Source organism: Passer domesticus, chromosome 3 (genome assembly GCF_036417665.1).
Source record: "Passer domesticus isolate bPasDom1 chromosome 3, bPasDom1.hap1, whole genome shotgun sequence".
NCBI lineage: Eukaryota > Metazoa > Chordata > Aves > Passeriformes > Passeridae > Passer > Passer domesticus.
Window position 1 is genome coordinate 69,304,897 of NC_087476.1, and position 27,804 is coordinate 69,332,700.

The window sequence follows — 27,804 nt, forward strand, 5'->3', positions numbered from 1 at the left end:
AAAAAAAAAAAAGAAAAAAACAAACAAACAAAACAAAAAAGAACTACCAAAAAATATTGGGAAAAAAAAAAAACCTTCTCAGGAAGCTCAGCAGTTTAACAGCTCCCTGAAGCAACCTTAATAACATAACATACTGTTAAAACAAATAAAGAAGAACTCAAAACCCCCCAAAAACAACAAAGCCCACAACCTACAAGCAGTACTTCTGCATAAGCAAAGTCTTACGTTTAAAACAATATTGGAGAGAAGAGTTACACACTGCATTGCAAGCTGTACCACAGTTTCATAGATGTCATGTTGACCAAAGACACGGGAGTGATACCTCTGTCAGATAATCTTTAATAATACTCTGTCTGTCCCCTGGACCATCTCCAAATCTCCTAACAGCACCTTCTGTCAATATCCAGACTCAGCTCACGACCACCACATTGTGCTGCATCAATGACAATATTTTGAATTGACACATCTCTGACTGTCAAAAGTTCATGACGTACTCTGTGCTAACTTCAGCTAGAAGTGTGCCTCTCTACAATTGCCAACACTGGGCTCATCACAATGCTCTGGCCTTTGTATGCTCTTTGCCTCTACTGCTTGTTAAAAACTATTTCAACATACAGTATGTAAAAATCCAATCCTTGGCACACATGACAAATCTGAAAATTAAACAGGCGAACAACAGCTAAGAGCAGGAGCTACCATCCCTAGAGCAGACATTAAAAGAACACTATTGATGTAACCCAAGTTACACAACCAAAACCTAGGGAATTCTAACACTGCTCACTTTCTCATCTGAATTCTCTTACACATCCAGAGGAAAAAATCCTTGGCTACGAAGAGCTGTGAACTCAGGAGCTTCTGTAAGAGTTGAAGTAAAAGGTTCATGTTTCCAGCTGAACCTGACAAAACCACCTTCCATGGGCCAGAGGGTTGCATGGGAGAAGCACAATCCATTCCTGATGAGCTTTCTCTTCCTGATGAGAAGTTTGAAGCTACTGCAATTAAAAGCAGGTGAATAAATTCCTCCTGGAAGTCAGCACCAAATCTGTGTAGTCCAATTCTGATCTGTTTTCAGCCCTGCAGGATTGAGTAGAGTGATGGAACTCTCTTCTGCAACAAGATCTCCCTCACTTCATAAGGTGTGGAAAATATAGGTATTTTGGGCTACTTTCTAGACGTGTAGTATCCAAGTCCACCCAAATACTTTTCTATTCTCTGACACAAACTAATGTCAGAGAATAGAAAGCTTTAGTACAGCTTTCAGAAAAGCATGTCCAGTCCTAAAAAATGTAGTAATTTATGATTTTACTGTGCTGTAGCTCCTTACCGAGAAACACAAATTACAGACTAGAACTTACTTTTCACCCTGAGGAGGAAAAAAAAAAGTAACTTGCATCTGTTAAATTATAAAATTACTATGAGTTTAAGAGACAATGCTCTTATCTCTTTAGGGTATAAAATCTTTATTATGAAAATATATTATACTTTAAACAAATGTTAAATTTAAATCAAGAAATATATTAACCTTTACTTCAGCAAGAGTTGGGTTAGAAGAAGAAAAGAATGTAGGTCAGTTTCAAAAGATAGCAAGAGGTTGTTTATATATGCTTCAATTTTTCTCAAGGTCATCCTCTTCATAACAAAATACTACCATTTTGCGCTCACCACTCCAGTTCTTCACAATGAAGGAGATATATATTTTGGAAAGAAAAGTTTCAATTCCAGATAGGGGTTAGTTTAGATGCAAAAAAGAATCCAAAATACACAAATCAAAAAGTACCAAGAAAACCAGAAGAGAAAACAAGGCACATTTTCATACAAGTATCACTATTTTCTTAACTCTGATAAAATTAACTCCAGTCTTTAAGGAGAAAAAAAAAAAAAAAAACAAAAACCAAAAAAAAAAAAAAAAAACCAAAAAAAAAACCTTCTATACAGCATTTCAAGTAAACACAGAGACCACATCATCATTTGGAGTAATTAGTTTCTGATAGAAGTTTCTGAACAAGATATCTGGAAACTGTAGAATAAAACATATGCAAGGCTTCACAGAAAGTTTGGTTATGTGAATGGAAAATCCAGTAAATATGAAGAAACTTACAGACTATTTCTGCAGGATATAAGCAGGAAATGGTCTCTTACCAGATACTGCCATGCAAACCATGTGCAATCAAGAAAACTCTTTGAAGTTCTTTCCACTTTAAGCCTTACAGTTTTCCTGGAAGACAGGAGCTCAAGCGCTGGACTAGGCAGATTAGACAAATGTGAGCAGAAGGCATATTCCCATGCCTATATATTTTTTTCATTATATATTCTGCTCCAATTCAAGTGCAGGGCAAATCACTCAGATCAACTCAGAAAACCAGCAGATGCATTTTAATGTTTACCTGATTTCTACAATGAATTTGAAAGTGCACATAATTTTAGCTATTTTGCCACTGCCATAGTTAATACATGAGGCTGAAAAAGCAAATTTGCACAGCAAGAGCTCAGCTCCACCAAGTGCTGATATTCCTAAAATGGATTTTCCTTAGGCTTGCAGACACCAAATAAAAATCACAGGTGCACTGCTGATGTTTCAGAAACTTTGTGACAAGATAATTTCTTACTTTGAAGTATAATTGATACTTTCCTCAGTAACTAAACAAAAGTAATTGCAGTGGTAAATGCTTCAAGACAAACAGATCTCACAACCTTGTAATATAGACCAAGTAAAAAGATATCTTTTTTAAAAGGTATTAATTAAAATATGACACTGAAAGTGTAAAAAATAAATAGTAAGAAGCAGCATTTTTGCATGTATCTAGTACCTAAAAAGCAGTATTCCCCCACAGCATGGATAACTTCCTGAGAAAATTAAATAGATTTTTAATCTCAAATCCAGGTTAGAGTTTACTTCAGATTCCATGGTGGACACAATAAAATTTATGCTGAACACAGCAGAAGTACACTGTTGTTAGCAGAAAAACACGCAAATGCAACTCTACGAGGATATTTAGCTTCTTAGCAAAGGCATCAGGGAGGTTTATAGAAAAAGAAAAACCTAACTTTCTTCTCAAAAAACAGAATTATTACCTTTTCTGAATTGGACAAGATTATATATCTGAGTAGCAAAGTTGGAACAATTTACCATCAGATGTAAATATTTTGACAGACAATTAGCAACACGCACACAATTTTAAACTAATTGTGCAAAAGCCAGGTCACACATTTCTGGCACCTAAGCAAGATTAATATTAATTGTGTTAAAATGGCAGACAAGGACATGAATTCAACACATTTAGACCATTACATACAACAGCACACACCACAATTAGTGTATGATTCAGCTCTGGTTAAAATCTAGCAAAGGTTTGACATAAACAACAGCGAGAACAGAATCAGACTTATAAAAAACATACATGGCCATATAGAGATATCACAGTCATAGACCAACAAATCATTTCATGGAATGTTTAACAGATGAAGAGTAGATTATTCTGCTAGACAATATACTAAAATCAATTAATTTACATTTGATTTGCAGTATCATTTAAGCAAGAGGTAAGAGAGACAGGTTTTTATTTGAAGCAGTCTTGTAATACAGGATTTGTTTTTAGGCTGCTGGCCAAAAAGTGTATTTGTGCCATAAGTATTTTCTTCCAGCCTTTTGTTAATAGAATAACCTCTAACAACCTGTTATACCAATCTGCCTGTTTTATGTATTTCTTTCATTTAAAAGATTTATTCCTCAGGCAAGGAAAATGAGATCCAGCTAGAAATTTTGAAAGGAATATAATTATTTTTTTTCAGCTGATCACTCTTTAATTTAAAGGTATACAGTAAGGTTACAAACCCATTTCACTCACAGAACTCCTCCTTTCTCTGCCCCTCCAATACAACAAATTACTAGGGTAAAACCACTAACAGCAAACCGTAACTTTTGAGTAAGAACTTACTACAACAAAGTGCGCTTCCCAAGCTCTAGATGTGGTTCCAATTGTCAAACTGTAATTCTGTAACAGACATAAATCATCATAAAAAAACCTCACTCATCAACAGAATTTACAGAGGTACATAAAGAAGTAATTTTGTTAGCACTGACAATCTCACACAACTCACCACCAGTTAACGTCATTACTTCATTGAATATGTGTTCTGACCCATGTTAGTTCATTTTGTTAGTAAATCAAAAAGTGCAGCAAGGCCTTCTTGTGTAAACAGAAGTGCAAATGCCATGCATAAGAAACAGAAGTCTCCCACTGAGTTCGGAAGGTTGAGCACTTCTCATACACCATATTAATTGGATTACTTTACAGGATTACAGCCTCAGAAAACTGATACAGTAACTCTCACCTACAGGTTTTCCTACCGTCAGCAGAAGGTACCTTTTTGCAGAGGGCCAAACTATTCCCTAAGTCAGGCACAGGATGTTTGCAATGAGCTGATTTACCGAGTTTGAGGGACAGCCCCCCAAAACAAACTGGTTTTGAAGGGAAAAATACTGTCACTGATGCTCTTTTATCTTTACAGCTTGTCAAAAGAAAAATAAACTGTAGAACAGAAAGCAGAATAAAAAATAGGCATAAAATAGAAAGCATCTAATTCTGCCTCAGTATCAGATTTCTAGTATAAGTAAGATAAAAGTCAGAAAATTCAGCTGCAATTGCAGCTGACATACAAGTAGATAGAACCCAACCAGAAATTTCAAAAGAAAAAACAGCATTACTTCTGACATAATCAGAATAAAGTGATGCTTGTAACATTTTCAACAGAATATGTCAATGTTGCAACTTGATATACCTTTAAACCACATCCATTTAATTTTCAGTAGATTAAAAGAGGTATGAGAATTCCAAGGTCAGATGGGAGAAAAAAAATCAAATATGCTTTCAGTTGCTTGAAGTCAATAAACAAGTGTAAATATCCCAGTATTTTAAAATGCAGGTATACAGTATTTTGCTGAACTGAGCAGCACATCTCACCTGGAAAAAGATACCTCCATTCACCTTTAGGAACATGAAAATCTAATTCTCTCTACCTAATTACTCATTTTTCACCTCCCACTCATGGAAAATTGAAGCGTTTCTTCTTGCATCTAAACTTAAATAACACTTTCTGTGCAAAATCTGGTTTGTTGCTTGTTTTTGGTTTTTTTTTTCCCCCTGAAAAGCCAGGCAACAAACTATGCCTCTCAAAAGGATGGCAAAGCTCACCTGCAAGTTATGACATCCCTCCCTCCCTCCTACATTCCATCCCTCTCCCTTTCTAGACAAATTCTGTTCAGTTGAAATTGAAGATTTTTGGAGTCTTTCAGTTCAATAAGATGAAGCTTTCCAGAGGCAAAGCATGCAAAGGAAAAGGAGAAAGAAAATGCAGACTAATCATACATTAAGACAAATGATGTTCTGAATTCATTTTACTGAAATTCTTGTGGTAACTTCTGACATCTTAGTAAACTTCTTGTCATGCAAACATCTTTGCATGACATTTTTAAAACACTTAATTTTTCTTGTTCTAAGACAAGAAATGAACAAAACCTTGACCTTTGTCAGACCAAGAATAAAATTTAAAAAATAAATAAGACTGAAAGAAATTCCAAATTTTAGACACCCCTTCAGAAAAAAAAAACCAGCCAAAAAACCCCATAACCTTCTATCGATTTAAATAAATTCTTAAATTCATAACTATGGACAATAGTAAACCCTACCACAGGCTTAGGTTGAAGCTGTGCCACACTTAAAATCAGGAAGAGCCATCAAATCCAATACTGGAAGAGAAGGATCACAGTGGCTCTGACAAGACCAAGGAAAAGTGACAGGGATTAAACAAGGTTTTGGACTCAGATCTTCAAATTCCAAAGAAAAGCAAGTTAAAATGAACCAGAAGATAGGGTAGAGAACAAACACTGTACCCTTCCTGTAAAAGATACTTCTAACAGATACCAGAAATGGACTTGGAGGTATAACATTGCAATATTCTGAAACGATCCAAAAATGCAATGTTTCTTTTGCAGGATTTCAGCAACCTTCTCAAATCAAAGAAAATTTACAGGATATTTCTACAAGAACCCTGGTCAGTTCAAAATGAAGAGCAGGCTTCCATTGATTCTTCTTCCATTGACATACAACTAGAAAAAGTAGCAACTCTTTAAATGCATAATTCATTACCTGAGACAGATTAGAAGTGATTAAAGACTAAATAATAAGGCTGACATATCTGATCAGGCAGTCAGACCATCATGTAAAGACCTACTGAAAAACATCTTGGGGTCTGCATCATTAATTCACAATCTTACCCTACTGAAATTCAGTTAACAATTATGGCACTTGAGTTTTCTGGATTTACCTGTGCAGCTATCACCCTCCTGCAATTACTAAACAGTAGAGTAGTTGTTTTTCTTTTGCTCACAAGCTTTTCTGAAGGACCCAAGACTACATAATTCCAGGATTACAATAAACTAGGCACACTCTGAGCCCAGCAGAGCCTGGTGGAACTGGTGTGGCACAAAGTCAAAACCCAGCAGACTCAGCATGGCACGGGACAAACCTTTGTTTTCTGTGTTAGCTGGGGCAGTGCAAAAAAACCAAAAACCACATTTATTTAATATAAGCTTTTAAGAGAAGATTAATCCAGCTCTTAAGAAATGAAGAGCTATTAAATTGTCTGTAACATCAGAAGAAAGAAATGGGGATGGAGAGAACCTTACTGAGTATTTCCCTGCATCACATACTGTGAATTTTTTTACTTTCCACTTGCATGGAAAAGGGAATATGCATTCCATCTCCCTGGTACATGCCATAAAGACTGCAAACACACATAACTATCTATGCATTAGCATTGCAAAATCCACTTCCTAAATGGGCAGAAAATAGACAAAAATATGAAGTCGCAAGATCTTGGCAAATCCCCAGTGTTAGGAGTACACAGAATTCTTGTGACTGTTGCAGGGCTAGGGATTCTTAAGTATCTGTACAGGTATTTAGGTTGCTTCTGTCACCATTGGAACCAAATGCTTTTACAAAGGCAGCTTAAGGATGAAGACCGTGTGTCTGCAGAGAGATTTCACAATCTGGCTTGTGCTTAACATGTTAGAACTAACTAAATTATTTCTTAGTTTCACAAAATAAACACACAGTAGGTGATGTTCAAATGTTTATTAGCATGCCTGATGTACAATGAGGATCAGTTACCAGTGAATGAATCCCACAATCCAAAAGTTTACTGAGTCTTATTGCAGATCTATCCAATTGCCTAGGCTTACTCTGAAAACTCTTCAAATTCCATTCATTCCTCCACCTAAATTTATATACAAGTCAGCTTGCCCATCACAGGAATGAAGATGTTCATACACCACAGGAAATGATCTGGCATATTCAGCAAAGGAAGATACATTCCTCTTTCTCATTTTCCTTTTTCTGAAGCCAAAAAACACATCCCACACAAATCCCAGGTACTTGTTTTTTCCAGCTTTGCCTGGTTTAAAAGGAAAAAATATAGCTGTAAGAGACAGCCATTTCTGGCTTGATTCCATTAATACAACTCCACATTCTGGCAACCTCCAGGAAAACTCACAGACAGCCAATGCAAATTTTGTGTTGCTTACTTTCATCATTCCTTTGAAATAAGGATTTAAGCAGAGATATACTTCAAATTCAGCACACTCAGTTTTCACAGTAGAATTCCAGAGAGGTTTTCAGAGAGGTGGAGAGATAAGACATGCCAGTGTTTGACATTGGTTCTGTCAGCTAATATCCTTCAGATATTTTTTCCCACAGTCAAGTAAAAGACAACCAGGTAACACAGGTCTGTTGTTATGCAGCATTATTACCCAAATCCTCTGGGAAGCTGTCTCACAAAACGCAATGATCTTGTCACTCCATCTCGGTGACAAAAAAAACTTGTCCTGAACCAAAATGTCATCTACATTAAAAATTAACTCATCCATGCATCTTCCCTCATAGATTTTTGCCAAAGTCCTTCTGGGAAGTCTGAATTACTAGGAAACGTAATATACTTTTTTTCAAGCACATGACAATTATAAGGAAGTCACTCCTATGATAAGCATTAAAGTATGCCACAACACTGAAGGAATGACATCATCTTTTTATTTAAAATTTTATGTAGTTGTTAGTGTGAATGTTCTTACAAACACATCAATATTACTTGAAATCTGACTATTTGAGCACTATATTTACAAAGGAATTGCAGCTGTCACACAAATTAACACAGCTCATGTTGTCACACCTTACCTATCACATCTTTTCCTTTACTAACAGAAAGCATTGAGACACCAGTTTGTTTTTATTCACCAATGCTGAGAAGCTATGAAAAGCTTCTACTAAATCACATGCCACAAAAACATTTGTTCCAACCTATAGTAGCTGAGTAACATCACAGGGCTCAAGAAGCAGCAACACATTTGAAGAGGTTAATCCCTTCACCTCACAAGTTGCACCATGGTTATTACATTTTAAAAAAAATTTTAAAAGAAGAAAAAGTTCTTTAATAACTGAATACATAAGTAGTTATTGAATCTCACACTTCATAACAAGGGACTACAGTATAAAAGTACACTGCAGTAAAACCACATGGGAGCTCTTGCCAGTCTTTGTATGGAAACTGAGGTGACCTCTCGTGATGGTGCAGGCAGTGCCCTTAAGCTGCTCTATTTCTTACAAGGAGAACAAAGAAATACCACAGCTGTGCCTCTGATGGTGACAGCATATTACAGCAAGTTCCATATTGCTGTGGTTGCATATAAAAAGGCTTAAACTGTTGTCAAAACTAGCTCCTTTATGCCTTTTCTCAGTTACTAAGATGCATCAGGCAGACCCAGAGGCCCTCCATTTCCAGAGTGGTACAGACAACACAGCCAGACATGGCATAAGTGCCATACAACTGCAAAACATAATACAGGCCTTTAGCAGAATACAAACTGGAGACAGAAAATGATGCCAGGCTATCCTTACTATCCAGGCTACAGGGAGAAATTCCAGGGTGTAACTGCATCAAACACAGCAAGAAGTTCAAATTCTTTCAATCACCCTGGTAAAATGTGGTCATTTACAGTTCAAAGTTATTGATGTATTATTACCAAATGAAAGAATTATTATTAGTATTATGAAGTAATATTAGGAAGTATAGGAATATATACACTTCTTGACTTTCCTTCTGTCATCCACACAAAGCTTCATTTCAGTCAGATCAGGAAATTTAAGCAAAAGCCTAGATGTAATTCAGAAAACAATACCAAAACTAATGCAGATTTTCAACATGAATCAAAAATCAGAAGAAAACTATTTCTGTCTTTTCAGTTTAATTCACATACTTAGTGGGGTCAGCCCACTGTCAGTATTTCACCACACAACTTCCAATCTTCTGCCTTGATTTAGGGAAATACTTCAATAATCCATATCCCTGCTAAAGAAAGACTAGTTTATTTTCTTGAATTAGAATCATCCTGTGCACTTTGCACACAGCCATGTAAGAGGAAAAAAATGCCTTTAAAATATGCCTTTAACAATATAGCACATAAATAGAGAAGTACAAGTGAGCTATCTCATGCCCATTCTAAATCTTAAGTCAGAAATAAGAGGTATTCTCTCTTTATAGTCTGTCCATGTTTTAAGTTCCTACAATGGATTTTCCTCAGGTCTTCACAATTCCAAAAAGCAGAATGCATCAAAACATCTTCAGACTGATAGGAAATGCAGCTCTGTCTCTCGGAATATCAGTCAGCAAACTCACAGGGCTATCAAGAAACTTCCCTGGTGGACCAACTATTAGCTACAGAGTTTCCCCAGCTGCCTTCTCACACATCAAACACAGACAACTTCCAGATGCAGACCACAGGACAAGACAGTACACACACTAGACAAGTGATTTCATCCACTAATATAATCTTAAAGTGGCATAAAATGTTTGGCAACCAATTGTGGAATAAAAAAAAAAAAATTATACCTGAAAGCTTCATATGTAATCCCCAAAAATGAAATGGACTGCATGTCCTAGCTAAAACCCCTTCACTACAAACAAGCTGTCCAGCTCAATTCCAAAATAGAATTTGAGATCATATTCAGTATCTGTACTGCAGTGCAGTGCCTTAGAGAGGAAGGTACAAATGCTGCAATCTCAGCCACGCCATCCCTCACATGAGCTGTTCAACAGTGGTCTCTTGTGCCAGTCCCTGGTGTATCTTCAAAAGTCACAAACTGACAAGTACAAGAAACACTTTTTAAAATAAACAAAGGATATCCAAAGTGGGTTTTGGCATATTTTAATTCTAAAATTGCTTCTAATAGCCAAAGTTGCTTTTGAGCATTTTCTTTTTGTGCATTCTGATAATTGTATGTTTGATGACTGCAGCTACCAGAATCTCACATATTTTGATAAACCCCTTTAAAAGATAAGCAGCACATGAAAAGCATTAAGGGATTTAAAAAAAAAAAAAAAAAAAAAAAAAAACCACGTCTTTTTTCTTTTCTGTTTCACTGAGAGACTTGCATAATTCTTCTCCTGTTGAGTTACTTATCTTACAATAATCTTCAGATTTCGTTTCTTCTGGTTCCGTTTGTGTCCTCTAATTCCATAGCATCTTCATGTAAGAATATGACTTTTAGTCAGATTTAAAGCAGCACTCATTGTTTAAATGCTGCCATAATGAGGAATATCTGAAGTAGGAGACTCTGAAATCAGAGAACTGCTGTCCTTGAAATGTGAACACAGCATTCTTCATTTCAAACTTCTCTGCCATAAACTTCATTCTAAAACCCAGCACTGAGCAAATAAAAATCTTTTGCATGTCAAACATGAATGCTAAGTAATGTTTAAATTTGTTTCAAACTACTCTTTCAGTGTTGCAAAGCACACTTACACTTTCCACTGGCAGTCACATTCAGAACTATTAAATCCATATAGAAAATAAGGCAGCACAGAATACATTCACACATGCAAGAGGTTCTGTTTTACTGCAAGCTAATTTAAAAAATTTGAAAAAGGCATTGGAAGAGAGTGAAGACGGAAAGTCATCATTCAAACATTTAAAAAAAAAAAAGATGGAAAGAGATGATGACTCCATCGGTCCTGGGGAACATGTGCTGCTCACGCTGATTACACCTCTGATTCCTGACAGGCATGGTAATCATCACTGTCTCAGAAGACAGTGAAAAAAAACATAACCCTGTCAGCCCTACTTCAGCATGTCCTGTTGGTGTCTCCTACCATAAACAGCTAAAAGCAGATCTGCCTCTAATTTAAGAAACTCCACAACTTTAGAAAACCATACACGCTGGCATCAGGAACATCACAAGACCAAATAGCTAAATTACACATTTCCCATCGCTTTTAGGTACATCTTGCTCCTGAAAGTCAGGACACCTTTAAAAAATATAAGGGACAAATATAGGCAATATTTTTTTGAAATCTTGCAATTGGTTTTCATCTTTTCACCAGCTTGCCACTGCACTTCTTGCAAAGGCCTTCCCTTATAGGGGTTCTGTGTCACAGAAAACAGTCCTTGTACATGTATATTAAGGAAGGAGCCTATGCACTTAGGGGAAAATATTTTCTGTTTTCTCCTGGAACTTGGAATTACTTTCACTCTCATCAAATTACACATTCTAATAAAAATAGTAGAAAAATAAAGAAATAAAAACCAGGTGATTTCTGTATCAACTATGAATGGTTTAGATTCTTGACTGTAAAGACTAAACAGTGAAATCTATATACATGCAATCTTGATCTTTCTAGTATTATAAAATAAAAAAACAAATTCCCCTACAGGGAAGAGGTCCTGCCTGGACACACAACTAATAAACACACAGCAGGATACTTGTTCTCCTTCACTTCTCCCACAGAGTACATGTTTATTCTGTGGGAGAAGTCAGGAGAATGTATGTCCAAGCCTAAAAAAGGCCACACAATACAAAGTCATCTCCACCTGGAGTATTTGGCAAACTAATGAGGGAGATTCCTGTTTCCAGAGAAGCAAGTAATTCACAGGACTACAGAAGAGTTCCTTGAGAAGAACTGAACAGCACAGAGCTGATCTCCAGTCCGTCCAAAGCTGTCCCAAACAATGTAAGCTCTGATGCTTCCAGAAATATGGGGCTTTAATAGGTTGTGTTCACATCTCAGAAGTGATGTATCAAACTCAAATTATTCCCAAAAGAAACAGAAACCCATCATAGCAGCAGAAATTGCAGGAGGTAATGCTTAATGTCACTTTACCAAAACAAAACCAAACCAGGAAAAAAAAAAAAAAAGAAAAAAGAGCAGCAAGTAAAGAAGAGGAATCATTACACATATAGGAATGTGTGAAGATGAGAAAAATCGGAATTTCCAATAAACATGTGGCAAAAATACAAATTCAGTCTAGTAGCTTCATGCAAATAAAGGGCATTTTTAATTGAGTAAAATCTCATGTGCAATTTTAAACATTAAAAAATACAGTGTTTACATTGGAGGGTAGACTCTAAAGATTTTAGGAAGTTTATCAGGTCCTACCAGAAGAAGAAAATATGAAGAGCACTGTTTACATGTAGTAGGCCTACAGATGTCATCCTCAAAGTATTGAAAGCACAGAATGCTTTTTGCTTGCATACAGTGTTCTTTGAAAAGTTCTCATTTATCTACACAACATTTATGAATCCATCTGTCCCTAATTAATATTTTTAAAATAAATAAAAAGAAAAGCTGCAGTAATTACCAGGGTAATATCAAATTCCCAGTGCTTTCTACCAAGGGCATGCAGAAAGTTGCAGACATCTAATAGCTTTAGAGACCACTAACCCAAGCCTTCTAACAACAGAGAGGTGGAAGACTACATAAAAAATGTCTGAAAGCACGGACTTTTCCAAGTAATGCTCATAACTTGGACAAAGTGGAAGGAAGAGAAGAGTAAAAATCACTGCTTACACACCACTAGAGATTATACGGGTTTCTCAGGCCTTTTTGATTAAACCACACAACATGCCTCCCCAAAGCTCAGTTTACCATACTCAAGGTCATTTTACCAGGGGTGCAACATGCTAAACATTTTCGAGTATTATCTAAGACTGGGTTTGCCAAATCTGTATCAAGGCTGACACACATTATCAGGAGTGCTGTTTTACATAACATGCTGCTACTGTCAGGTGCTGGAGTTTAGCATTACTGTAGATGTGCTGAGCTGTATTAGTATGCTCAATGCTTCTCCTTCCCTATTAAGCATTCAGATAACATGAAGTAAGCTTAACATTCATGCCTGCAGTAAGGCTGCCACAGTACAAGTCTTCCAAAAATCTTTACCAGTGAAAAGTACTAATTAAAAAAACACTCGCAAATTGAGATGACAAATTTTCTTTCACAGAAATATTTGTCTGTTTTGTCTTTAGGTGTTAGGCAACACTACAATACAAGTCACATAATAATGCTGACAGGAAAAAAAAGTTGTGGATCTTCATGACAATATTGCATAACAGCTGTATTTTCTGTAAAAGCAGATTTTCTAAGAATCCTCAAACAAATAAAAAATAATTAACACTAAGGTATACATCTACTATTGTGCAGTTTCTGATAGAAATGGAAGACAACTGAGAACCAGGATTCTTAATGCCGCAAACAGCATATGAATATCTTTCACATACACTATGTTGCTTTCTTTCCATCCCCATTTAGATGTATTTTCTTGCAAGCCACTGAACGTGAACGTTTTCTAAATCAGACAGTACTAAATAAAAGGGAAGTTATGCTTCATCCTACAGTCTCAGTATTTCCAGCTCTACTTAACAAATGTCTCAGCAATTTTTCCTCAAACTGTGGCACGGTTTGTAGACACCACCATTCTAGATGCAGATGCCTATCTGTAAAACTTGCTAGGATTGTGCATATAAACGGCACTTGGGAGATGGCCGAGAAGATAAATAAAAGCATTGCTTGAAGAAACATAATCCAGCTAAGCATTAGATGCAGCAGTCCCGATGCATTAATTAAACGGAAGGAAGAAGCGCTCTAGCGCCTTAACATGCCCTGGACCGAAGTAACGAAAGGATGCGCACGCCAGGAAAAGCCGTGTTAGTCTGTGCCCGGCGAGGAGAACGCCCGCAAGTTAGTGGGAACCTCCGCGGGGAGGGAACAGGGTGACAGAGGTGGTTTTTTCCCCAAGCCTATTTCTGCAAAGGGAGTGTGACTGCAGTTTTCGCGCCGGGGACGGCTGCTCGGTTAGCACCCGCAGCACATCGCGGCCGGCAAGGCTCCGGAGAGGAGCTGCCGGGGAGGCGCCGCTCGCCCCCGCCCGCCTGCCCGGTGCCCCTCCCGCTCATCCCGGCCGCCCATCGCCCCCCGCCCGGCCTCGGGGCCGCACGCTGCCGGGTGCAGAGGGACCCCGGGCTCCGGAGCCCGCTCCGCGCTGCCCCCGCCCGGCTCCCGCCCCGGCCGGTCCGGGCGTCGCCCCCGCAGCCCCCGGCCCGCCCGGCGCCCCAACACAGCGCGGAGGGGAGGGAGCCAAGCGCGGCGCTTACAGTTCGCAGGAACTGGATCTCGTCCTCGCCCTCGCCCCCCTCGGCCATGGCTGCCCCTGTCTCTCCTTCTGCCGGGCGCTGCTCCCGGTGCCCGGGCGGGCGGCGGCGGGGGCTCCCCGCGGGCTGGCGGCGGCAGGCGCCTCACGGCCGCACCGGGCTGGGGCAGGTGCGAGGGCGGCGGAGCCGGCAGCCCCAGCCCGGCCCTGACTGCGAGCGGGGTGCGGGTGCCCGTGCGCCTGCAGCAGGTTGACAGCGCTGCCCGGCTGCCTGTGCCTGCCGCGGGGAGGGGGATGCGATTAACCGGGGGAGGAGGGGAGGCGGAGCTCCCGCCCCCCCGCCGCTGCAGGTGATCCGCAGCCCGCTCCCTCCGCACTCCAAAGGCGCCGCCCAGCGCCCCTTGCCGGCGCTCCGCGGAGAGGCGGCTGCCGCCCGGCCCGGGGCCGCTGCCCGACCCGCCGGGCCCGGGCGTGTCGGTCACCTGGCACGGCCCGAGCCCCGGGCTGCCTCCGCTCCTCCGGGAAGGCCGGCCGGCACCGCGCCTGCCTGGGCACGCCTGTCCCGCAGGAGTTGGGCGTGATGTGCTGCATGGAGAGATACCTCGGGATCAGGGGGAGAGCTGAACGGCTCTGCGCCAGTTATCTTGGCAGCCGAGCGTACTGTCGGGGGGAAGAGATGGAAGGTACAACATGGCTTCACCTGGTGTTGTACTTGAGCCATCGTGTGAGTGAGCTTAACCCGGGGTGAATGTAAGGCTTTAGAATACCATTCCTGCAAGGATAGCTACCATGTGTTTGCCATAGGGTGCAGTCAAGGGTTGCCAGGGAATAGCTCATCTATCATGAGCATTCGTGCAGATCGTACCTTTACAAGGACACATATGTCCATCAGGGAGGATGATTGGCCTCCAGAAGGAAGTCTGGCAAGCCAGAGAGCCACCAGACTCCTAACAGCCACAGCACACTGAAACAAGTGTATGGCACAGAGCCTCTGTTAATGCAATGCAATGCAATGGTCATGAGGGGAGGACGACAGGGTATCTCAGAAAAGAGTAAAATTAACACTGGATCATTGACAGAGTGAAATGTGTGGGGGGGTGTATAATTGCAGAAGGTTTCTGAAGGACCAAAATGGTAAACATAATGAAATCACAATTATTTTGGTAAACACTGTAGCTAGTGTAGCAAAATATGTGGAAAGTGCTTCTAGAGAAGCTATACTCATAATCTGTAACTTTGTGCTGTTCAAGGACATCATGAAAAAGTGCGGCACTGTGAGATTTTATCATTACTTCCAGCAGTGGAAAACCTGTTCGTCTGACAGATTGGAAACTGCAAGAGCAGTCATGACCCATAAGACCTCTAGAGCAAGTAATGTACGAATGTTTAATATAGAGGTTCTGAAGATGAACTCCTGAGTTATGACAGCTTAAGCTTTTCCTCTGTAATTTCCTGGTTTCAGTTACTGCTGACTTAAAATGACTTTTACCTCTCAAGATTACTACAGACTGAAAATATGTATTTTTTTAGGAATGATAAAATAAAGACATTTTTTGATGTTGTCCATTCATATTTCACTCAAACCTCTTAAGTATCTCTTCTCCAAATTATTTTGACTGAGAGATATATATTGAAATACACCCAAATCATGAAGAAAGGTCCTGAATTTGGATAAGTTTAAACAATTAGGTTTCATGAAAAGGCGCTGAACAAATATCTTTTATCATACTATCATATCTCTTTCTCCTGCTCAGCACATAAGTTAGTTCCAGCATAACTATTTCTGAATGTATTTCATATGGTTATAAATCTCAGTTCACCTGGTCAAAGGTCTGGATCATAGAACATCCAGGGTACTTTCCATAAAGCTTTGAAGATGAGTATCAGATTAGATGCCTTTTTTGTTTGCTGCATGTAAAGCAAGGACATTATAGAGGAAGGAAAGGAAAAAAAAATATAAATAGTTCACTATAACATCAGTGCCTGAAACATTTTGTAGTTTTCAGCACCTTGTGACATCATGGACATCATCATTCCAAGAACTGTGGAACTGATCATACCTGGTTTCGTATAGATTTGTAGATCATAAGTAGACTCCTTGGTGTTTACAAAAACAAAAACTCCATCTGAAGCTTCTCCATGCTAGGGCAGTGATATTTCTCTAATAAAACACAGTTTTGTTGGTGTTTAATATGAGTAAAATGTATGCTGCAGTTGTTCAGACACCAATGAGTGTTATCTGGTGTCTTCTTTACCCATACATCTGTTCTAATGAAATGGTTGGGAGCATGTATGATATACTATTAACCTTTTGTGAAATTGTTGGAATTTTCCACTTAGTTCAAAAGATATTATGCAGTAACAGAGACACACGCACCATATCTGGCCACATTAGATAATTTGCTTAGGAAGCAAAGTTAAAAAGTAGTAAAGATTCTTCCAGAAACTTTCTGAACAGGGTGATAAAGGCCTAATGTAGATGGAAGCTTCTTGTTAAATTACTCGTCAAGGACACATATTCATATGTGCAGTACACATAGATTACTATATATGTACACATGTGAAAAATACATATTAAATATAGTTCCAGCATTTTAGCTGATGTGAGGTTTTAATCAGCGGTTATGGTTCACTGTACTGAATAATTAAAAGTGACTGATTGGTTAACAACAATGGAAAATAATGGTTAAAAATGGAAAAACATGATAGTTTCTGTCATAACAGGAAGTAATGTAAAGTTCACAGAATTATTTCTTAGATGAACTAGTGGGAAAAGCAAAAGAATAAATATCCTCCATGGCTGATATTTACAGGTGGAATTCAGAAGAATTGCATATTTTGTGTGGGTGCGAAGAACAGGGCTCCCTGCTCCAGGACTGGCAGTCCCAAGGTTCAAGATGTCAGTCAACAATTGCCCCATGGCAATTCACTTTGTGTTCCCCACTGTTACTTGATCATTTTTAGTCTATATTACATCTCATCATACCCACTGTTTTCCACAAGTCTGACAATTTTTATCACTGATAACTGTGCTTTCCATAGAAAAAATGCAGAACAAAAGAGTTTCTACTTCTGCCAAAACAATCCTCTGCTGGTTTGTGAATTTAAAAGTTCTAACACAACCCCTGAAGCTTAAACAAAAAGTTTTCACAAGAAAATTGGCATCCCCTTCCAGCTCCAGTTTATGTTTTGTTAGCCATCTAGTTGTCTTGCATGACATGCATCTACTATGTCTACTTCCTTTTCACCTGATCTAGAGGCAGCCTTTCAAATTTTTGATCCAGTTCTCCCACCTAATACGACCTTAAGCTACTTACTGTAGACCTTTTGTGGTCCTGTTCTTGTTATGTTCTTCCTAAAGTCTCACTTGAAATCTGCCCATGTCCGTGCCGTTTGTAATTGTCACTACAACAGATACTTCACTCGGTGCATTTTCCCTTTGCACAGCAAGTGCTTCTTGCTCCTGCAAGCCTAGATTATCAAGGCAGCAGCGCTGTGAAGATCCATAATATGCCCTTAGCAATTTTCACAAAAAACCCAGGTTTCTTTGTGTGATGCAGAGGCAGTACAGCAGCACCAGTGTGACAGCGCTTCTGAGGAATCACAGCAGGATTCTGAACTGAACATAAATTTACACTATTGTAAGGATTTTAGCACTTTTATTTCATAAATTTTAATCATCTAAATTAAATATTACAAGAAGATTCATAGGTAATTTTGTGTGTACACACTCAAAGTAATAATCTATGTGAAACAAACAATGTTTGCTGTTTATAATAAGTATTGTGAACATTCAGTATTCAGTAACATGAGGGGAAATTCCAGGCGTTTCTTTGTTTTTAATAGTAGAATATACTACCACACTATTTTTTCTTCTTGGGAGCACAGAATAAGATAATGCCAATAGGAATTAAATGGGGTAGATACTATCCTTTCTTCTTGGCACTGCTCTTTCTTGCAGGATGTCATACTTTTCAGCCAAATATCAATCTTGCAAACATGTTATTCCAAATACTGTAAAACTAGAAAGATTGCATCTCATATCACATGTCATAAATCCACACCCTGTGGTAAATGAAATTGAATCAATGTAAAATCTATGCCAGTTTAGGTCCCAAATGTGACTTGGAAAGAATAAAATTAGTAGACCCAATTCTGCACAGAATTTAAAAGATTTTATTGCAGATTAGCAGAGTTTAAGTGAGAATAATTATGTCTAAGATCACATAGTTGTATGCTTGTCATGATCACTCTGGAGTTCAACAATATACTGCATTTTCTTCAATTAGTATTTATCTGGAACCCATAAAGTACAGTATAAGTGTTAATTACATGTCTGTCATTAGGTACATGTTTTGTACTCTATTTATAGCCTGTATGCAAGGATTTACATGGGGATACAGTGTTATAATAAAATTTAGACAACCAAGCTTTTCCTTTTATAAAAACTTCTGTTCTGCAGCTACAGAGCTCATGTCTAAGTGTAGTCTGGAACATGGCTGTGCCAAAGTCTGGAAATTACACTTCTCACGTAAGAAAAAGAAACCATCATTGTCTGAAGCATCCTTCCTGGCAAAGTTCAAAGCTTTTAATTTCTCTTTTCATTATTTGATTTGGACAGAGGAAGCAGGGGGGTGAAGGGAGGGGGATTATTAAGATTAAGGGGGAAACAGTAGATTTTGTGGCTTATCATTTGGGTGAAAATAGTTTGCTTGTGTTTTCATGTTCCTGCATCCTTTGAGGTTTTTATTGCTCTTCTAATCTTTTTCTGATGCAGTCTCTGATAAATTCATTGGAATCTATGGTGAGGCACAAATCCAGAAGAACTCGTTTTTTGAAGGTGGCCTTTTTTCCCCTTTGGTCGTTTTTGGTTTGAGGGCAATAACATATTATTTTTCTAAAAAATGTTGATTTAAATTAAAAGAGCACATCAAATAACCTCCTTAAAATAGAATTTCCTGGTTTCCTCAGTCTTGTAACAAGTTATGTCATTAAGTAACTATTTACATGTTCTATATGACAATACATCTATCTCACACTTTCTGAATAAATTGAGATGTTTCTGGTGCCTTCTTCAGCTTGCATTCTTGCAAATGAAATACCATCAGTTTTTAGGCAGTGAAAAGGAATCAATAGGAAGGTAATTCTAATTTTGTTAATAATTTATGTTAACCATATGTCAGTCTCAAAAATCAATGCTTTTGCAAATTGTTGGAGAAAATAAGCTCTTCTGGGTTTTCCAAAATGTTTTAAAGTAAGATTCTAGATAATCCATGTTCCTGATTTATTCTGATTGAGTTAATATCTGAGAACTTAAATAACTTGCTGGAACAAAGGCAGGGAAACCCTTCCTTCTTATTAATATGCAGCAATCCACTGTAAAATTTTCCAGTAAACTTATAAAATCAGAAAAAATTTATCCCCTGTCCCTGCCATGACAATCTTTGCTGTGAAGTTCAGTTCTGTGATATTTAACAAACCTGTTTCTAAAGCAACAGGCAGTTTTCTGGGAGAGATTTTAGTAGACATAGGGCTACTCTGAAACTTGAGTAACGCAAATAATTGTTAAGAGATTTGTCTACCTCAAAAAAAAAAAAAAAAACAACCCAAAACGTGTTTGAGAATGCATTATATTCACACTTGCATTTTCAAAAAATGAAAGTTCAGCAATACAGCAGACTTGCATTTTTTTCTAAAGCGATAAAGAATATATTTTCCTTGGCTGCTGAGACAACCAAATGAAGGTAGACAGCACAAATACTAGGAACAACATGAAACTTCTGCTAGGATGCATTACAGGTATTAATCAGATACTAGCTACCAAAGGCCAAAGTTTTTGGCAGGTTCTGGAGAAGCAACTAATTCTTTTGTCTTTAGAGACAATAAAAAGAATATTCTTCCATGGGGAAATATTTACATTACTTAAAATGCCTATAAATTAGTGATAAAAGAATTTGGTAATCAATGCAAAACTCAGACTGACAATTTTCCAACTGGATATCCTTTATGCCAGCAGGTGAAATGTATTTTTCTCATAAATATTATGTGAGGTGATGATGTGGTAGCCTGGAGAAGCTGCCAGAATAAAAGGGGGGGAAAGGAAACAAAGAAAGAAAAAGGGAAAACTTTCAAGGTCTTCCAATCGTAAATACTGAACCTGTGTACCACAACATTGTTACAGTAATATCTTAATTTTTACCTTCTGTCTGCCTTTCTAGTACACTTCTTCAAGTGTATCATAACATAAAGCCCAAGATTTGAATATTCATACAAGACACAAAACCATCCAGTGTTTAAAACTAAAACTTAAGCTGGTCATAATGAGAACATCTTATTTAAGTTGTGATTATGACAACACAAGTGCAGAACTATGACTGTTACTAGGCAAACTATTCACTAGGAACAAATGATTAGAATAATTGAATATGCTGAGTTGGAAGGATCATCCAAGTCCAACTCCTGAACCTACACAGGACACCCCAAGAGTGCCTGAGAGTTTTGTCCAAACACTGCTTGAACTTTGTCAGGCTGGTGCTATGACCTCTTCCCTGGGGTGCCTGTTCCAGTGTCCAACCACCCTCTGGGTGAAAAACCTAATTTAGCTTTTTTTGAGTCAAAAATTTTGTGCCAAGTCATTAACTAATATACTTGTTATTCAGCATTGTTAAGAAAATATAGGGCCATAGTTTTCAGAGTATTCATTTGGGTTTTTCCTTAGAATACTTCTCACAGCCTCTGTGATGTCTGTGGTCATGTAAGTGACAGAGTATCATTTCTGCTGCCTCACTGGGTGACAGAGTCAGAGGGACAAGCGTTACATACCGTACGTAAGCACAAATAACACTGTGCACATGCCACTGCAGATAACTGAGGAAAAAAATAGATGTTCCCCACATACTCCTCAGAGAAATCCGTGGCAAGGCTACTTTTTTCCCACCATTATTTCACAGGCCAGCATAAACACAGGCTCCCACTTTTCACACACAGTTAATTATTAATTTCTTTAATATAGGATAATTACACAAGTTATATAATTTGTTTTTCTTTATAATTATTATGGGTTTATTCCAGCCTTCCTTTAAGTTATTCTAATGTCCTCTTCATGAGCTATTCTGCTTGGAAAGGCATGCATGAGCTATAATTTCCTTCTGACATTAAAAGCCACAAATCTAAACATCATTGCGCTATTGCAGAGGAAAAATGTTTGGCTCTTAACTCAAGATTAGTCTGTGTAGCCATTAAGAAGTGAAAGCTCCATGGAGGTAACAGAACCAAAACCACTGAGATTACATTCCAGTCACAACAAGCACTTAACTGCTGTAGATAAGGTATCTGGGAAATGATATATAGTAAATAACCGACATTCATTTGTCTGTTTCTCTAATATGAAAGAAAATAGTCATTAACACAATTGTAAACCAGAAACAAATAGATTAATTTATTGAAAAGCAATAGTTATTATAAAGGAGTAGCAGAATTCCTAAATTGGAGTCTTGTATCACACTCCAGGAATAAATTAAGACATTAACAGTACTTACAGTATTCTTGCTAGAGCACAAAACTTATATTTGCTATGGTTCAGTTACTTCTATAATTAAAAAGAAAACCATTTTCTGAAGCTCTGTGAGGAAACTATCTTACAGAAATATTTAGTTTAGGTACCTAGTATCTTATCCCACAGCCCTAATGAAATTCCTTGCTTCTATAAACTGGAAACACCATCTGTTTCTGACTGTTCACTGAACAAAATAAGGACATACGCTGAAATGTACCTAAATCAAAATTTATAGAGTATAATGTGCTGAATTCTGAAGAGGAAGGATTTGGGGGTTTGTGTTGTTATTTTAAAGACAGTTTGCAATGCTGAACTGGACCTAAAATCTGTGAGAGCTATTTTCTAGTCAGCTTCTGTGGCAAGTAAAGAACTGATGCAAATGGAAACTGTCTAGTTCTCCCCTCATTTTCAGTCATAAATTTTTCATCTTGGTTGAATATCTGTTTCATAATCTTTTGTACAGTTGATTTTTAAATGAGTTTTCCTGGTTTGTGTACAAAATACTTTAATCTTGCTTAAAACCCAATGACTCTTGTTGAGTCCAACAATACACAAATCATTAACTGTTTCAAAAATATTTTCTACCTCTTGACTGGATCTTTTTGTACCATCACAAAAACCTTAGACATGACTATTTGGCATTTGGTAGAACTGCTCATATAATTTTCAGCAATACTAGCGTCTTCTGTACCTTACTCTTCCTGTTCAGTTCTCCCTCCCAGTTCTTGGGTTCTGCTGTACTTCTCGTAGCTCAGACTGATTCCATAGGCAAAGTTCCATTACATTTCCCAGAACATGGCATTTTAAAAGAACATCTCACCAGGCGACCAGGGAAAACAACTGAATTGTTTCCTTTTTGCATCATCTCAAATTCTTAACTAAGGTGCTTCTGCTTTCCTGACAGCAGAGACTAGTTTTGTAGTCACTGAAACAGAAAGACAATATTAGGTAATATATCAGGTATTTCCCATCTTTATTACTGATTTTCTCTCTTTGATCTTAATAGTATTTAATACTAATCAGTATTATAATATCAGTCATAGTACTGTAGTATCTCTCTTTTCACTCCTTTGAGTGCACTGTTCTTTTTCAATAAACACTGTGCAGCCTGTTAAGTCTGTTAATATGACACTGCATTGTGTGCCTTATGATACAGCAAAATAATCACCTAAAATCTGTATCCATGAAGTAACGATTGAGAAGTGGTGTTAGTGAGTCACTCTGAGCAGTATGATTTTACTTCATTAAAAGCAAGAAAAACACTCTTACTCCACTTAGGTGATCCACTTAAAATCATCTTCTCTTTGAGGTTACTGAGGTCATTTCAATAGCTTTGGAGATTGTATAACTCCAGTTCAGCTGGGCTAACCTCCTGGTAATCACAGTGAGAAAAGGGCAGCTCAGGGCAGGGTGATTCGGTCTAAGTAGAGTGAGTGTTCTCACACCATGGCATGACTGAAGCATCATCCAGTTCCAACATTTCTAACAGGCCAGCATATTCCTCAGCAAGGAAGGGAAACAGCACTGCAGTGTCACCCACCTAGAAATTAGAGAAATCCACAAACATACAGAAATTTACAAACCACACATAAGTAAATTGCCACACGTCATTTCAAGGCAGGCATGGATGATTTCAGTTCAAAAACACAGCTTTACATTAAAGCAGAACCCCCAGGCTTTTCTGCATATCATAAATAGGGATTTTAATTGTCCAATTAACATTTTCTTTTTTAGCAATATATGATTTCCAGCATTAACAGCAGCACTGCAGCTCAGGTTTCTGTGACAACTCTGCCTAATCTGCTTATTAAATGTTTTTTAAAGGCTTGGTTCCATGCCTGCCTCTTAGCATATATAGTCGCCAGCAAAAAAGTGGGTGTAAAACTCTCCCACAACAGACTGATAACATTTTACACACACATTATCCAGATGTATATCACTACAAAGCAGCAGAGCATGAGGATTTTATGCTTTGGAACAATATTGGTAGATTTTGAGCTAACCGTTACAGGAAACTATTAGGAGCTCATAAACAATTAACAATGGGACACTCATGTTTCTGCTGATTTAGCAGAAGGCAACAATTTGCTGGTGATTCACTGCTTGTCTTCTAACAGAAACACATAATTTGCTAATCCATTTCAGTCCCTGCCTAGTGGTCCTAAAGGATAATGTTAACATTCTTCACCTGTCTTAGCACACAGAATAGGTATAATGAGACAATACATATACACAGAGATAAGAATGTAGGTGTATACCCATCAGCCTTAAGTGAGGATGGAGATCTCAGTACAAATAAAGCAGCACCAACTGCAACAATTCTAATCTGAATTAGATTTTAAGAGTGACAGAACTAAGACTGCTTTTCTCCTGTTGCAGAAATGTGCTTTTATTACCGGTCAAGAAGACAGGCTTCCTTTTAGGCCGTGTAGCAGATCTTTCCTACTGACAGCTGAACTTATTTTAATTAAATCCAAGCAAGACCATTAGGGAGGAAAATGTTTCAACTATTTTTGCCCAAATAAAGTAATACTAGCTTTAGAATCAGTATTTTCTGCAGTTATATTGCTGCTGCCTACAATCTCTTCACCCCAGCTTGTATGATCAGTAGTTGGTTGTTGTGTTCTTCAGCTGTATTTTGATGTCAGTTTGCTACAGGGGAAAAAAACTGATTTTTGCATGCAGTAGCCCCTGCACTTTGGATCTGCTCTCTGCGTACATATATATAATTTTTCACAGACAAGATAAAACATTCAAATGAAACATTAATCCTGGCCAAGGACAAAGGAGGGCATTTAGTGAGTTTTGACATAATGTTCTGTCATTCAAATAGTCACATTGGCAGTTCTTCTCCCATTAAGTGTGATTCCCCATTGTCCTTTCAATGTTATTTTTGCAAGATGTCATGGTTCTGTTTCACATGCAGGTTCCCACAGTCCCTGAAGTTCATTATCCTTCACTACTGGTCAAAGAAAAAAACAACCTAGGAATGAAATATATGCTGGATTTCAAGGAGGTAGCTATTTGTAGTGATATTTCCATTCATTTATTTTCCTTTTTGGTGCTTTCTAAACTAACCCTTTGAGCTCTGCCTATTCAAAGTGCAAGTGCAGCTGAAAAGTACTATTTAGTCCACCTGAACTGGCACAGAAAACTGGCTGCATCAACAGAGCTGAGTTTATTTCTTTCATTGCATGTGGCAACATGCACAGCTTTCATTTTTGTCAAAATAAAAGCAAAATCTCTCAAATTTATGTAGTATACTTATGCCCCATGCTCCAAATAGTGGAGAGCAAAGCCTTAGATTGTACTTTCTGTGTGCTGAATTTAAAAAAATAATATTAGAGGAGATTCCTGCATATGGAAGATATCTTGGTCTCTGATTAGGGCTGGGCAAAAACTACTCTGAGCACATTAAGATTATATAACTTTTTTTGTATTGAATAAAATTGCTCCTGCTAGTCAGAGGTACAAAGTAAGCTTTGTGAAGAATCCAGGGCAGGACACAAACCAGCCAGATGTCCAAGTGGTTTGGCCACTCCCCAAACTCCCTATGTGTTTTTTTCTGTCAAATGATCAGGGAAGTATATTAAGTTTGATAGAAAAGGGGACAAAGATAGAGAAAAGGACAAAAATCTTTATTTAAATATGATAGTCTATAAAACCTGGATTAAGAGTTTCAACCTATCCACTTGGTTTGACAGTGAAAATTAAAATGCTTTGACTCTTCTTAACTAGGAAAAAAACCCCTCACAACAAAACACATTAAGTAGAATAGTAAAGGATTTTCTTTTGCCTTTCCCTACAGTCTTTAGGCTTTTATAAAGGAAAATTTTACTTTGTGTGAAAGAGAGCACCAAAGTTATATTTAGTTGAAATCAGGACTCCTAAATCAGTGCTACTTCCTTGTAGCAAACCAGATCCACACAGCAAAGGTGAGCAAAGCATGGGAATTAGAAAGGAAAAATAACTTCTATTTCAACTCACTTGCCCTTGGAAAAATACAGACCCAGCACATGGTCTTATCAGCCACTCCAAAACCTGGCAAACTCTGAGCAGTATCTGACAACTTCAATTCTGCTTTTAGCTGCCCTTTTAGTCATGGGTTCATAGCAGGGAAACAAGACATGCCACAGCCTTAATCAGCTAAGTCACACATCCTAGGAAAACACCCACACACAAAGGTCAGAAAAAGACCTCTAAGAGGAGAGTAGAAAAGAAAATGAGATAGGAGGTGATGGTGAAACCCAACTGTTGTGTATTACATAGATTCCGTTTGGTGCCATGGGTTTAGCTTAACTCGGGGGAATGACAACACCCTTCAGTCTCTCCTCAGTGGAGGTGGCCAGAAGATCTGTCAGGATTAGATGACAATTGTCCATCTGCCCCATCTGTCCCTTCCCTTCATTTCAATATCTGTAGGCCCAAAGAACTAATGACAGGGGAAAGATGGTGGATTTACTTACAATGTTTAGTTATCTTAGAAAGATCAGTCACTGATGTAATTTAGTTTGTTTTTACACAATGGAGTATTTGACATATTCTGCTCCCTATTATTAAAAAGCAGAAAAAAGACTTAATCAGACATGGCAAAAGGAAGCAGGTAATTGGAATTGTACTAAAGGAAACACAAGCTGAGATAACTATGTCATTTCCTTAAACCCTGCAACACTCAGTAACTGCATTTTTCAAAGTACAAAAGCCTATTTTTCTCCGTTTTCTTAGATTATCAGGTTTGTCCTTGAGCACACAAAAGTCACTAGTTTAAAGTCCAATTGGATTTGCCTTTGATTTGTTCTTGATTCCACAGAATCTTGACATAATAAAGATTAGATCTAGAGATAATAACGATTTTCAGCCATCCCAGTATTATTGCCACTTGCAGCTTCCTTAGTATTTTGCTGAGATTTATTTGTATCTATCAGCTTCCTTCAGGATACTACTTCATATCATAGAAACTGTATTGCAAATTTTAAAAACTAGCTATCAATCCAAAATTATCTTTATTAATTTTTTGTTATTAATTCTTCTTAGTATGCTAAAAAATCCTTTTAAGCATACATAATATAGGATATTATTACTAAGAGTTCTGTAGAATGCATATTAGCATTTTGTTTGCATACACAGGGCCTGTTACTATAACTCTTGTTCTCCTGGGTGGCTTTGTTATGATAAGACTGTAAAAATAAGAGTTTTTAGTGTGAAAAATCAAAAGATATGTGAACAAGGTTTTGACTCATATGGAACTGAAAGTATACCAGGACCAATTCATGTGCAGAAACAATGGCCCAGCAATTGAACATGTGTCAAGAATAGACAAGTAATTTGACTTTAAAAAAAACTATATAAGTACATGAGCCCCATCTTTTTAATTAGAATACGAATCACACAAACTACATACTCCTGAAAAAGCCCTCTCTCACTACATTCAGTGGAAGACATCCAATGTAGATTCCTCAAGGAGGCTGTACTCCCATCTGTGGTGACATTAGCAGCAGAAAAATCTCTTCATATGCTTGCTACCCATTTTCTAAAGTGAAACAGCAGTCACTCCACGAGGGGAAAAGGCAACGCGGCAGGCACAAGCAGGTATGGAGCAGCAGGTTACATCTGTGGGAGAAAGGGCTGTGCCCTGTGGGGAAATGAAGCAACAGGGCCTGCTCTGGGACACTTGGAGCCCAATGACCAGGAGCACCACACCTGCCATGTCTGTGTCACAGAGTGGCAGCAAGGAGTTCCTGCAAGTGCCTTCACAGAGCTGCTTCCCACAGAGAAA

General features: G+C 38.1%; 1 protein-coding gene and 1 long non-coding RNA gene across 7 annotated transcripts in view; one reads left to right on the forward strand and one right to left on the reverse strand.

Annotated features, from left to right (window-relative positions):
- RYR2 (ryanodine receptor 2) overlaps window positions 1-14,774 on the reverse strand; it is a 380,824-nt gene extending 366,050 nt beyond the window's left edge. For all 6 annotated transcript variants that reach the window (XM_064413752.1, XM_064413749.1, XM_064413751.1 and 3 more), the window contains exon 1: window positions 14,478-14,774. In XM_064413752.1, coding sequence (XP_064269822.1) covers window positions 14,478-14,525 — 48 coding nt within the window. In that variant the 5' untranslated portion in view covers window positions 14,526-14,774. The remainder of the gene's footprint in view (window positions 1-14,477) is intronic.
- Window positions 14,775-21,267: 6,493 nt separating this feature from the next.
- On the forward strand, window positions 21,268-27,597 carry LOC135298140 (uncharacterized). The gene is made up of 3 exons (XR_010360129.1): window positions 21,268-21,296; window positions 24,955-25,044; window positions 27,461-27,597. It is a non-coding gene; the product is annotated as an uncharacterized LOC135298140 (long non-coding RNA).
- Window positions 27,598-27,804: the final 207 nt, after the last annotated feature.